Source organism: Lissotriton vulgaris, chromosome 3_1 (assembly GCF_964263255.1).
Source record: "Lissotriton vulgaris chromosome 3_1, aLisVul1.2, whole genome shotgun sequence".
Classification (NCBI taxonomy): Eukaryota; Metazoa; Chordata; class Amphibia; order Caudata; family Salamandridae; genus Lissotriton; species Lissotriton vulgaris.
The window spans coordinates 63541462-63556188 of record NC_141689.1 but is presented as its reverse complement, the minus strand read 5'-3'; the positions used below and the strand labels follow the sequence as shown (position 1 = coordinate 63556188).

General features: G+C 44.5%; 1 protein-coding gene across 1 annotated transcript in view; it reads right to left on the bottom strand.

Moving 5' to 3' along the window:
• LOC147725961 (uncharacterized) overlaps window positions 1-14727 on the bottom strand; it is an 89548-nt gene that overhangs the window by 34301 nt on the left and 40520 nt on the right. Inside the window, exon 2 of the mRNA XM_086960084.1 lies at window positions 4979-5828. Within this exon, the coding sequence (XP_086816210.1) occupies window positions 4979-5828 (850 nt within the window). The remainder of the gene's footprint in view (window positions 1-4978; window positions 5829-14727) is intronic.

Sequence of the window (14727 nt, the reverse complement as noted above, 5' to 3'; positions counted from 1 at the left end):
CATGACTGCAAGTCTCCAAACACCTTTCTGTCTATCTGGCAATGGGATGGCTCAGAAGGGCGGTACTGAAAGCCAGTCTGCCTGTTTTTCATGCCTCTCAGTGCCGGGTTTGTCTTTGAGGTTTGTTTCTCAAAGGTTAGTGCGTTAATGGTGTAAGAGCTGAATCAGATGATGAGCAGAGCCATTGCTGTGACTGCAGTTCTAGGGAGTTGGTTGGGGAGAAGCTACTCATGAAATACCCTGTGCCCTATTATTACCTTAGAGCAGCCATCTTCAAATGTCTTAATGCTGTGCCCCATGTAAAAAAAAATTCCTCGGGCCCTATACCCCAGTATTGTCCTTTTCCCCAAATTGGCACATAGAGCACTGGAATATTTCAAGTGTCCATTTTCAATGCATTAGTCATTTTAGCTAATTTATTCCAAAAGTGTGCTTAAATGCCTTTTGATTTAATCTTTTTTTAAAGGTTCACATGGCAGGGGAACCTCCTATCAAAACCTTATTATGAGGAAGGCTCCCTTGCTGAAATTCAGATTGGGTGTTACATCTGACTTTTAGCAGTGCCGGTTGAGGATGTGGGTGGAGCCAATAGAGTACGTGGGTGGGGCCAGTGGAGGATGTGGGTGGAGCCAGGGAAAGGAGGTTTGGTCTCCGACAAACATTTGAGCACCTGGACTTCATATTTTCAAGTAAGCACTGTTTGATCTTGAAACTAGTTGGCGTAAACCCAATGTTTCTAAATCGGATAGTAGGTGGTAAGTTTCTATCTTTAGGTGGTCTTCCCCTTGGTAGGTGAAATCACCCATCAAGAGAAAATGTTCAGTGTAAAGTACATTGGGGGCTATAAATTCCATTAAGCGTTGGCTGAAATCCCCTTTTGGGGCGGGCGGACGGGCTGTAGACTAGGAAGCCTTTCCAGCAGAGCTTAGGGGAAAAGTGAAGTGCCAATTCCAGAGAAGGCAAAGCAGGATTATGGGCCTTGCAGGTCCCGCAACAGGCAGAGTCCAAAAATCACCCCCACGCTGCAGTACCAGCCAAGTGCTTTTCAAGCATGATGTTGCCCTACCTCCTGCGAAGGTAAAGCATGATTATTATTAATTTGTTTTCATTGGAGAGTTTTATATAGTACTCGCTAGACCTGAAGGCATCAGAACACTGTAATATGCAGATTCAAGGTTAACAAAAGCCCCCAGAGCCCAGCAAACACCCCATGCTGTTGGACAGACAAAGCGCTTTGAGCACCCGCGTGCTGCAGGACAGGCAAAGCGCTTTTAACACCCCCATGCTGCGGGACAGGTGAAGCGCTTTTGAAGTGTGATGTGGTCCGATCTCCAGAGAAGGCAAAGAGGGATTATGGGCCTTGCAGTTCCTTCAGGCCGCAGAGTACAACAAACACCTCTTGTTTATGCAATCAATGAAAAAGATAAACAAACGTGATGGCAGAATCTGCTTTTTTAGATATAAAATAGCTCCTCATGCCTTCCACAACAAACAAAAGGACACACCTAAGCCAATAGAGAGATTTGAGACCCCCAACATTCCTATCAGGACACCTGTGTCCCACTGTAGTGTAGTTCCTATATTCCGGATAGGCTCTGCGCATTGGAATAATATATTCAGCAGTGTAGACGTAGGACTGAGGTCGACTAGGTCTCTACTGACTATATTAGACTTAAGGTTTGCCAGCTAGCTCAGAGGTCACTAGAAACTTTCTCGAATAAACGAGGAGGAGTTTAACCTCCCTGAATAGACAAGAAGGGATTAGCTTCCGACAACCATATAACATGACAACTTTTCTCCCTCAGAATAAGAGTGTATCTCTAGAGTCCTGTGAAAACAATAGACAGCTATTTCACTCAGTCAGATGTGTGTACTTAGTTTCACCAGAGTGCAGAGACAAGAGAGACGAACGTTTTTCAATAAAAGGTGTAATTTATTGAGCAGTCTTCTTTCTCATGCAAGAGAAATGAATTGCCATAATTGCAATACTTAATGTAAAGTAAAGTGCGTACAGTAAAAGGAGTATTATGAAATAATACTGTAAAAGCATTGATATGGTTTCTTAGCCATAAGATACTTTAAAATGGATAAAATATATACATACATATATACATATATACATTGACTAACATACTCAACTGGTGCTTCTAAATACGCCTACCCCGGTGTACCTGACCTAAGCCTAATACGTGGGAAGGAGCAAGTAAGTAGCAGTTTAAGTTAAGTTGGTTTTGCCAAGAATCCGACTCAAGAATTCTCTTTAAAGGTTTAGTCAGCTCCGTACCTGGGTAATGGAATGCAGGAGGTCTGGTATCTCTCTTTCAGGACTCGATATCCCAGCAGCCCGCAAAGGCGGCTGAGAACACCGGAGCTGGATTTTCTCGGCAGGAGAAAAGATAGCGTTTCTATCAGTGCGTCAAAAGGGAGGGGCAGCATCCGTGGGCTCTCGCATCAGCTGGGCTCTCAGGCAAGTAGATAGCTGCTCGGCTCCAAAACCACCACCGTGTGTATATTTATACCTGAAAGGTGCCGAGTTTGACGTAAAGTTTGGACATAAGACGTCAATAAAGATGTCACTAAGAACTGACTGTTCCTTTAGTTTTCGCAGGAGTTCAATGACAAATCAAAACAAAAGCAAATGGGGATTTCCCAGGTTGCTGGAGGTTTGGTGTGTCGAAAGAACTCGTTGTGCTTTCTAGGAATCCAAGGAAGTAGCTTCTGCCGTGTTTTGGACTGCAAGGGCTATTTACTTAAATATGGATCTGATTCCTATGCCATTATAGGGATATTATTGATTATAGCCGTACAAGGGCATAAAATAGCAATATTTATTTGGTTACTATATAAAGAAACAATACCACAAGTCTTTATACCGTAACCATTCACAAAGAAAATAAGCATTGGTAAAGTTAGGAAAGTTGAGAGCCTATGCCAGATCTATTGGCTTTACCAATGCTTGTCCTGTTAAGTTGCAGAACCTTCATGACAGCATCCCAAGCACTGGACGATGGCTTAGACTCCATCTTTCAGAACTGAACTAACATTTTAAGATGCAAGGTTCATGAGTAAGAACCTTGCCAAAAGGACCTGTAACTGAGGCGTCGATTTAGAGTTTGTGGGACGGGTTTCTGCATCACAGACAAGGAGGAGGTCCTCTCCGCCTTGGAGTATATAACATAATGTGTATTAGTAAGGTGCACATTCAGCCAAGAGTATCCTGCCGCTGAATCACAAATGTTTAATGTTACCCTACTCAATTGTACTCATTCGTTTTCCCTCTGAGTTTTATACAGTGTGAACATGACCTGAAGGTATGAGAGCACTTTATATTGGCACCAGTTGCATTACAGATAGACACATTCATTTTGTGAGGCACGGGGAGATTAAGTGATTTGCCCTGAATCACAGGATGTTGATCGTCCCTTGCAGAGACTCAAACCTGGTTCCCCAGCATCGAGGTCGACCGCTCTAGCCATTAGGCTACATCCTCTCATTTTATCGACCTCAGAGGGATGAAAGGCTGAGTGGCCTACCCAGGGTTTCAACCTGTGACCATGAGACCGAACACAGGTCCCTACAGTAGACGTATTATTCCACTAAGCCACCAACCCGCCTCTTGTACATCACTTGTAATAAGGTGGGCAGAATAGTCACTATTTTTGTGACAGAGTAACCTACTTGCCAAACTGATTCAGGCCCTACGCCTTCAAAAGGACTTTCAATGGAGGGGGACACAGATGAGTTTGTTGCGGTGTCTATCCAAGTCAATACAACTGTAAGGGGATTTGCAACTGGGGCTGGACCTAACCACGATGCTCACGAGTTTGCCAGGTCCTGAAGTGATTAGACCAGAGGACGCAATGGCAAGAGAGCACTTTGAGGGAAGGGACCTGGCTACGGTGACACCTGTCCTCCTGTAAGTCGTCTGTGCAGTGGGAGTGGGGGGGGCTTAAGTTGGAGCAGAGGCATCTGGGGTCAATGTGCAATATAGGGATTCAGAGGTGAGTGGGTAGTCAAACCTTTTACCACTGGACTATCTCTGTGGGGTAGGCTTAGACCTTTCCCCACTGCGAACGTTTGCTGATGTTTCCAAAGACATTCTTGAGATGCTGGAAATAGGATCACACTTCATCAGTTCAGCACATACCATTCCATGCACAGTATCTGCAGATAGTGTACCCAGAGGCCTGGAATATCTCCATTCAAACAGATGCCCCTCTTTAAAGATTTCTCGGGTACCCTTAACCAGCGATACCTACTCCATTACTGCCCTGTAGATCTCCAGATATATTGTTTATCAAACTTGATCAAGATCTATTTATGTATGAGGTCTATTTATGTATGAGGTGCCATGCACCTTCTGGAGAGAAATGAGCAAAGGGGGTGGGCCAAGAAATGTAAAGCAAAACGATCACAATAGAGTGGTGTAGGGTAAAGGGGTTTGAACATGGTAATGCTTCTAACTTATTTGCTGTAGGATGCCTACAGTTATGAAAAAGTATGAGCAGTGATTATGGCATGCATGTGAGATTTGTGTATGAATCTGCCCAGCAGGTGCAGAAAACTAGCTATTCATATGCAAATTAATAATTCAGACAGATAAGAACGTTAAGGGTAAAGAAGAGGGTTGAAGGTAGATTATGTGATATTTACCATGTATGATAGGCTAATCCCTCAGTACAGAGTGCCATGGCTGTGCTCCAAAATGAAGTAATTGGAAGGTGAAGTATGTGGGTGCAAAGGATCAGCCCTATGGAGCTCAGGCTTTAGACCTGAGACTTGCAAGTGTGTAGGACAATAGAAGGTGGCGAGTCGGCCATAAGGAACAGCGGGAGAGATCTTACGGCTGCTTGTGGGGAAAGCTAAAAGAGCTGCTGTGTGACGACATTGGACCATCTGCAGAAGAAAGCAGCAATCCTTTGCAGATGGATGCAATGTTGATGGCCAATGATGCTGACAGGTGTAGCGAGATACTTACTCAAAGGTGGATTTCAGTGGGGTGGAGCTGAGCTTGTTGTCGTAGACTTTCTCGCTCACAAAGTAGGGCTCCATGGCCAGAACCTTGCCAATGTCAACCAGGAATTCAAGGCTCTTTATCTTCTTGATGGTCTTATCATGGGTGAATGCCAGGCACTTAAACAGAGTGTAGTTGGAGCCCATGCACCTGGCTCTCGACAACCAAGCATCCGACTTGTTGGCGGGCGGTGGTGCTGTGTAGATGACTCCGTCCCCGCTCCGGACACACCAGAGGTCGCCGTTATGACTGAAATCCATGAAGTGGGTCAGTGGATTCCACTGCGCTGGTCCAATAACAATGCTCTTGGCGTACCAAGCTCCATCTGTTGTCGAGAAAGGGTGGCCTTTCACCAGCTTACCTTCTATAACCCCGTGCATTATATTTTCAGGGTCGAAAAACAGTGCCAGAAAGTGCTGCCAGTCGCTGCCGCCTATCTTAGTAGCTTGCTTGTAGAGCCAGGGCACATACTCATTGTATGGTTCTGGGCCTCTGTACCATGCACCCGCCTTGGTCACAGCAAACAACTTACCGGAGCGACTGAAATAAAGGAATTTGAACTGGTCCCAGTTCACCCTCCCTACACATGTTGCACTCGCAAACCAGTCCTTCCAGGGGGACGAAGGGGTGGGTCCTTTGTACAGATCGGTCCCCCGCACAACAAACATGTCTCCTTTTGGGTTGAAAAAGACGTGGCTGGCATTGTCCAGCCGGCCCAAGGACATGGCTCTTGAGTTGTAGCTGTCTTTCGCATCTGCTGGAGGCAGGCCAATCTTGCAGTTGTTGGCATGGTCAATCGTGAACAGGAGGGTTTCTAGGGTGCAAGAGAAAAGACAGATCTTAATTCCTGGTCCCTCTAGGATCATTAAAAGATAACTTCTTTTGGGAATGACAGATACTTCAGTAGTTTTAGGAGGAAGCAGGAATTTGCACTAGGAGTAGCATCATTCAATAAACTATGACTTTATGGTTAAGTCCAAAGCAGCCACATTTCCACCCAAAGCTCATGAGGAGATTCAGATCCATTTGATTTATCGACAAGACCAGGAGGCCTCCACATGTCAGATCTATTGACACTCACACAATGACACGTTTTTCAGAGAGTTTTTGCAAGCATCAGTGGGTTATTTTCGCTCTGTGTAGTAACACCTTTCCCTATGTGGTTTTCCCAAGTGGATATGTTGTGTGGTAAATGTGTGTGAGTGCAGATGGCACGCAGAAACATTGTCTGGAAGGAAGCAGGAATTTGCATTAGGAGTAGCATCATTCAATAAACTATGACTTTATGGTTAAGTCCAAAGCAGCCACATTTCCACCCAAAGCTCATGAGGAGATTCAGATCCATTTGATTTATCGACAAGACCAGGAGGCCTCCACATGTCAGATCTATTGACACTCACACAATGACACGTTTTTCAGAGAGTTTTTGCAAGCTTCAGTGGGTTATTTTCGCTCTGTGTAGTAACACCTTTCCCTATGTGGTTTTCCCAAGTGGATATGTTGTGTGGTAAATGTGTGTGAGTGCAGATGGCACGCAGAAACATTGTCTGGAGTAGTGGCAAACAGTGCTTTGTAGCCAAGCCCACAAGAAGGATTTGCCACCAACTGTCTTGTCCAATATAACACCCCAAAAACGCACAAATGTGATTGACAAAGCATCCATGCACATTGAAGAAAATTCAATGACCATTAATAAAAAAAACAGATTGAACAACACGTGTCATGTAATAAGCACTATTTCACAATGTTATTGAACAGTGTTTTCTTCTCACATCCTCCATGAACAACAAAGCACTTACCAAATGCCCCACATAATACAACGAAGACTAACCCACAAAAATAATAACCAAAGCCCACCCCCAATCACACACCACCATTCCCGTGCGCATGCCATACAAACACGAATTCTAACTTTGTTAAAACTACAACACCTGACTTTCAGACAATCTTTACTTTAACCTAATCCCTGGCATCAGCGTTGGACCCCCTAAAACAACCCCACTAAATGTGTAAACAAAACTTAGGCTTCATATGGAGCTACACTTTCTAACCCAGCCACAGGGAGTATCAGGGCGGCTATGGTGCATTTGCTTTTGGCTGGAGAGGCTGCTGGATGAGGTCACGGACATGTACTGTAGGGGCTCACCTCCCCCGAGGACTGATCAGGGACACTGTTGGGAAGAGTGGGATAGGAGAAGAGGTGCTTGGTAGGGAGGGCTTCTACTACTGGTGGCTGTTCGATGCCTTTACCTGCTGGAGTTATTCTGTTCATGGCAACGGGTAGGGCCTTCAGTATTCTTAACATCTCCAGATGTGCGCCCAGTACCAGTCTAGTACATTCTCCTGCTGCACCATCTCTTAAAGGACCAGCTCTCTCCTCCCTACATTGGCAAAACGTCTTCCAAACAAATGTGTCCATACTGTGAAGCTCATTCTCTGCTAGACACCAAGCAAGAGGCTTCCACCTCTATAGAAGCATTGCGTCAATGAGTTAGCCATTAGCGCTGCAGTTAACAAACTCCCTATGACTTTTAGGGATCAAAAGCAACCATGATGACTTTCTACTGACCAGATTTAGGCTCGGCCTCTTTCACTGCCTCCTTGCCCAACCCCATTGGCGCTCATAAAGGTCACTGCCTCATTCCCTGTGGCTGCGATGGTCGGTCTCCTGAGGACATGATGCACTTTTTAATGTTTCATAGTTTTTATCCTAGATCCTAGAGAATCTTTTATCATTCCAATTATTAAAAAGGCTTGTTTTAGGAGGGTAAGGCGTGCTTTTATCTTTTTACAACTTCTTTCAAATCCGTACCGTACTGTACGTTCAGCTTTTTAAGGCCGGCTTCCGACTTAGGTCAAGCTGTGATTAACTCTGATAGTGGGATTTATTTTTAAACTGTAAATAGATCACACTGGCCAAATTGTTTGGTTATTCTTTACATATGCGGAGTTTTATTGATGTTTGTATGACTTTTATGGTTTTATCTGAAAAAAACGAATATAGTTTGATTTGATTTGATTTGAAAGATGAGTACAACAATTTTATGTTGATGATTTTGCTCAGCGACATTTGAGACTTTAGAAGGCAGCATACTGCTTCTTAGCTTGACTGAGTTGGACCTGGCATGGACTAAGGTAATACCTAGCTGAGGAGATGTTTCCCTCCCCAATGCTGTGCTCGTTCTTGATGATTGGAGCGATTCACCCTTAACTCTTCATAACTGTTTTCCACAAAAGGTATCCAGACCAAATGTACATCCTTAGTTTCACACATTTTGCAGAACCTAAAGGTACCCAGGGTTTTCCTCCTAGAGGGAACTGAGAAAATAGTCTAAATGTAACAAGAATTTGTGGTTTTATTTTTTGAAGTGCTGTGCAAGAAACTATATTTTCCATTAACATCACCATCCTCCCAGCTTTCAGGAACAAGCAAAGTTGTAAAACTAATTTTTTGAACCAGTTTTTGCTTTTTTCTTAGTGATCATCATTTTTTCCTATTTATTGTGGTTTGAACCTACATGCAATTTATGATGTACACAGGTGTGAAGCTCATGGATGAACACAGAAAGCTATACATGTTTGAAAACTAGACTAATTTCAGAATTTGACAATGGTCATTTGTGTAGGCCGCTAACAGTTTTTCCAAAGCGAATAATTGTTGATTTAAAAGTAGGAAAGAGTTGAAATAGCTGTATTTCTTTGCCCTGATGTCTGATTTATAAAAGCAATACACTGTCACTTCTGTCAGACTGTTCTGTGCACAGGGATATATAGGTTGTTTGTTGCTGAGAAACATATGGGACAATCACTGAACTGCAGCTTAGAAGGATTTTTTATAGTTTACTGGCCATGCATGCAGTGGGTAAGAAGAAAACCTATGCAGTGGATACTGAGGTCAAGACACTATTTTGAGATTCAGAGAGCATTTTATAAAAAGTGCTCTTTCTTGCGCACTGCCGTACATTTGGAAGCCAAAACTGGAGAACAATTCAACTGATATTAACAATTGATTCATTATTCTGTTTTCTCACATAAAAAATTGCCCAGCCACCCAACCACACACGTTTGCATAGTATATATGTGGACGTGCTGGATGTTAGGAATTTTGTGGAACAAGGCAGATTCCGTAATGTTCTCTCACAGAAATGTGAGGAAATTTAATAATTTTAGACAAAGAATGAGGTTTGCTGGGCATTCTAGGTAGGAAAATGTAGTGGGCTCCATGCATATCATCCCACTCTGAACTCCTGAATTGTTTTCTAAAAATGGGTTTAGTGTGGTTCCATGGTTGCTGGCTGATGCAGAGCTCAAATAGTGAAACCATTTACTATGGCAAGTGAGTGAAATTGGGATTTACCTGCTATCTGCAACCTATATGTCAAACCACTACCTGAAATAATCAAAATTTTCTCTTACTTGTAAAGAGATGGGGGTATCTTCCCTAGGGTGGGCAGAGAAACTTTCCGGGCCCATTCTGCGGTCATGGCCCTATGCCTCTGAGTGCCACCCCCTTTTTCTGATCTTTTTTGCCTTGTATCTAGTGGGCCTTCTGGCTTTTACCTCTTAACCTGGTGTCCACAGAGCTTTAGGACTCACAGGGAGGTGTAAATGGATAATGAACCTCCCAATCTGCCCTCTACTGGGGCCAGAAAGACTTCAGGCCCCATATTGGGGTGGGGGCATAAGCCAATGCTGGGTGGGCAGACCCTTCTCGTTCTTTTTTTTATGTCTTCCTCTGTTGTTTAGTGCACCTTCTTCCACACCAGGGGCAGGTTCGGTGTAAACATCCCAATCTGATGTTGGGCTCATGCTGGGGTGGGAGCATGGTCCGATGCCTCGATGGGCCACAACTTTCTGCCCCTCAGGGAGGGAGGAAATACTGAGAGCAAGATCCCCTTATCTGCAAAGGTTGTTGTGCCCTGGGTGGAGGGGGTGCCAACTTAAAGGTGGATGCCCACAGTTTACATGCAAGTAACTTGTTTTTTCTCCATTATTTTATTTGTTATAGATTCAAATGCTTGAATAAGAATAGTAAGCAGTTTGCAAGTTACGAAGAAAGCGGGAAAAGGAGAATCATCCTACCATGCTACCCAAAACCGAGAATAAAAATCAAAGGCAGACAATGTAAATGTTGAAAAAGAGACGACCGCAAAACAGTACTATAGGAAAAAGAATAGACCTTAGCGAAAAAAAGGCATACCATATGCAAATAGTCATCATAGGGCCGCTTGTCCAACCCTTTTATCTGCCTTCCGCCATGTAGCCAGACAAAGACAATGTTCAGCTGCCAGAGAACTGGAGGAGGTCTTATCGGTGGGTAGACCCTGAAGAAGCCCTTCATAAATGTCTTCACCAGCATGTTTGACCTCAAGGACAAGTGGCCAGAACATTGCCTGTATCTGGAAATTGCTGCCAGGTGTACCCTAATTGACGAATGGGAAAGGCCAGCCTTGGTGGGATACAAAACATACAGTAAAATGTCCTCTGGAGGAGAAGAGAGAGGGTGACAAGAATGTTCAACACACCATGAGCAGAACCGCTTCTATTTAGCTGAGTAGTACTTGAGTGTGGAAGGAAGAAGCTCGGGCTCTATGAAGTATGGATTAACATTCGTCAGAGAGTGCTAAAGCTCCAAATTCCATGTAGTGTTGAGCCAAGCTGACAATTGAAGTGTGTGAATCTGTGGATGAACCACTTAGCCTTGGTTCATGGAAAGCAGATGCTCCGTTGGCTGATTGGCGAAGACACTGATAAATGATACAGCTTGGTGTACAGTATTGCCATGCCCATGTCGGGGTAATGAGGAGAATGTGGTGGTGCTCCCGCTTGGGTTTCTGCAGAACTGTTGGAATGAGCGGAAACAGAGGGAATGCGTGAGCAAATATTCCTTCCCAAGAAAAGTGGAAGGCGTTCCCCAGAGAGCCTTTTTGAGGAAATCTGCTGCCGTAAAACTTGCATTTTTTGTTGAGTGATGTAACGAAAATATCTAAGGTTGGCAACCCCAACACTGAAATATTCTTTGTAGCTGAGTCCCATTTAGCTACCACTCGTGACATTGCATGGTGTCCCTGCTGAGGTAATCATCCCATTCATTTTGGATTCCTTGTACGTGTTGTACTTGCATCCATATGTTGTGGGCTATTAGCCATTTCCAGATGTACTGCGTTAGGATTTACAGAGTATGAGACCTCGTCCCACCTTGTTTCAGTAGGTAGAACATGGGGGTGGTGTTGTCCGTACGGATGAATATCGATGATCCCCTGATCCTTGGCAGTAAACATTGGAGACCCAGAAGTACTGCCTTCAATTCTAACAGATTTATGTGACACAATGCTTCATGGTCTGACCACTTTCCCTGGACCTGTAATTCCTGAAGGTGAACTCCCCATCCCTCCATAGAAGAGTCTGACTGCAATACCACATCAAGCTTCGCTGAGAGGAAGGACAGACCTTGAGATAGATCATCCCCGATCGCCCACCAGGACATTGCTAAGGTCATTTCCGGTGTGACTGAAACAATGTTGTCGAAGAAGCCTCAATGTTGAATCCACTGAGCTTCGAGTTGCTCCTGGAGAGGTCTCATTTGTGAGCGGCAGTGTGGAATCAACGAGATGTAGGATGACATCAACCCCAGCATTGATTTATAAGTCCCTACAGGAATGCACTTTTTGGAGGGGAGGTACTGCGCTATCCTTTGTGGACGCAAGATCCTTTCTTCTCTGGGAAATGCTTTTGAACAATGGGTATCCAGGATCGTTCCCAGAAACACAAGTGACCTGGAGGAAATGACAGAGGACTTTTCCCTGCTGAGATTGAGGTCTAGGGAGCGAAAATGCCGAAGACAGGCCTTTGTAGATTTTCTGGCACCCAGGAAGGATCGGGCCTTGACCAACCAATAGTCCAGGTAGGGAAATTCCTGGTGACTGGATAGCAGGAGAAAATCCACTGCTGAGGCTAATCACTTGGTGAAAACTCTGGGTGCTGACTTTAGCCAGAAAGGTAGCACCTTGAATTGCTAATGGCACCCTGTCACCTCAACCCAGAGAAAGCGCCAATGCTTGGGGTGTTTGGGAATGTGAAAGTATGTATCCAGAAGATTGAGAGAGATCATATAATCTCCCGTATCCATGAGTAGTAAAATCTCCTGAATCGACAACATCATGAAAGGTTGACTTTTGATGAACTTGTTCAACAACCTGAGGTCCATAATTTGCCTCAATTTATCCGTCTTTTTCTTGATTACAAAAAATGAGAGCAGAAGCCCAGATTGTATTGACTGTAAGGCACCACCTTGAATGCTTGTTTGGAGAGGAGCATACTGATTTCACTTTTGAGAACTGCAATATGACAATGTGCAGTATTTTTTGGAGGAAAATGTTGAGGCTATTGAAGAAATTCCAGGATGTGATCGTGATGGAATACGTCTAACACCCAATTGTCGTAAGAAATGATATTCCATTGAGCAAAGAATTTGTAGCAAGTTGGGCCCAATTGAAGTGGGACTACGGTGACAGGGGCCTGTGAATCCTCATTGTTTTCTGTTTGCATTCTGAGACATCCCTCTGGAAGTGGGGTGTCTGCAAACTGGTCCTCTAGAATACGCCGGCGTCGATCAAAAGACTGCATAGAATGTTGAGGCCGAAACCCCTGCTGGTAGTAGAGTTGACAACGTTGCCTGAGGTGAGGTAGAGAGAGATAAACTGAACTGAACTGACCTTACCTCTTACCTCTTCTTCTATTGTAAATTAGTTAGGGACTTGCCCGTGTCTCTGTCCGACTTTATCGACTGCAGTGCCTCATCTATGTGCTTGCCAAAAAGGTATTCACAGTTAAATGGCATATCCAGCACCTTAGCCTGAATCTCAGGGTGGAATGTTGTTGCTCTAAGCCATCCCTGCCGCCTAAACACCGCTGCCCCCACCATTTGCCTAAAGGAGGTAGATGAAATGTTAAGCGCCACATGAATAATCTCAGAAGAGGCTCTCTCTCCTTCTAATTGAACGTCCTGTGCCTCTTTCTTCTCATCCTCTGGAAGATATTCCAACATGGGTGAGATGTCAGACTACATTTGCTGGTCATATCTCCAATGGATAGCCATGGCGTTGAAGGCCCTGATGGCGGTTGCTGCCAGTGCAGAGAATCTTTTACCAATATTATCCAACCTGCACCCTTCCTTGTCCAGTGGGGCTGCACATGGTGAGGCAGGATGACCTATAAGGCACACAGGAGAATCTTCAGGTGACGTGTATTTCTTATCCAATTTTGGGATAACAGCAGGGACGGAGGCTGGCGTTTTCATTAGCTTGAGGCCCTCCTGCCACAGGTAATCCACTATGGGAATGGCTCGGGTGGAGCGCCGTGTAGTAGCCTGAACATCATATAAAAAACACTATGGTGAGATTGTAGAGACATCTTGTAAAAGAGATGGGATCACCTTTAGATTAGCAATGTATTTTCCCTTTGTTGATGACACCATCGACGGGATCGTAGATGCTACCATCGAGGTTAGTACTGACTGAGATGTCTGAGTGGAAATGCTCGACTAAGGTGCGTGGCCAAGCAGGACCATTGATGGGGAAGTTCTCGTCAACGTAGATCGACTTACATCTACCGCCAATGATGACATCACCACTTCTGTTTTTTATGATGCTATGGTCATCATCGTCCTGACCATCAACGTTGTAGAAGTCACTGACAAGACCATCGACGGCATGCCTGATCTGGTGGAGACTGAGGTCGCAGACAGAGAGTGTCTCGTCAACGGGCAGATTTTACCTGAAGAAGCCTCTTTGAATAGAGTATGCGGCACAGGTGGAGGAGCAGAGCCAGCTCTTTGAAGTGCATGAGAGGGAGCAGGCTGCTCTTTTATAGACTTCTTTTCTTTCCTTACTCTGAGATCCGTAATATTTAGGATCTCTTTGGGAAAAAGAAGATCCTTCTTCCTTTTTCTTCTTGGAGGAAGTATGTGTCTTCTCCTCACTCTCAGAGTCTGATTCCTTAGCAGACTTCCTATTTTGTAGCAAGAGAAGCAGCCTTCCCTCATGGTCTTTGAGTGTTTTTGGGGAGAAAGTATGACAGATACTGACACTGCAGGCATTCCTTATGTGGGTCCTCAGAATAAAGTCTGGACTTTCCACAAGTCTTGCAGGGCCTAAACAGCCCTTTTTTAGACTCAAACATTTTGAAGAAAACCAAAAAGGTACACTCACTCCCGAACTGTAAATAACATACCATGTGTATTTGTAAAGCACACGTGCAACTGGAGGCATCTTGGTGCAGAATAGCTGATGTTTCTTGTTACCCAACTCAATGGTACTCATTTTATCAACCTCAGATGGATGAAAGACTGAGTGGACCTGCCGGGATTTGAACCTGTGATCATGAGGTAAAACACAGGCCCCCGCTGTGGAGGAATTATTCCACTGAGGCACCAGACCCGGCTGAAGAGATGGACGTAGAAATGAACTGCAATCTGGAAGTTCAAAAGGGTAAGAGTAGAAACACTGTGACTGAGCAGAGCTCAGGGAGACTCCCTAACACACAACATGCGGTAAGAAATCTGAGGTATGTGGCCCTGCAGGGAATGGATACTCTGGGTCTAGGCTCTGATTGACTAAAGTTTGGATGTTCTAATATGATGATAACTGTTTACTGAGCACTATTGAATTTCAAGGGGTTCTAAGCTCAGTACTGCTATTTTTCTGTTACTGTGG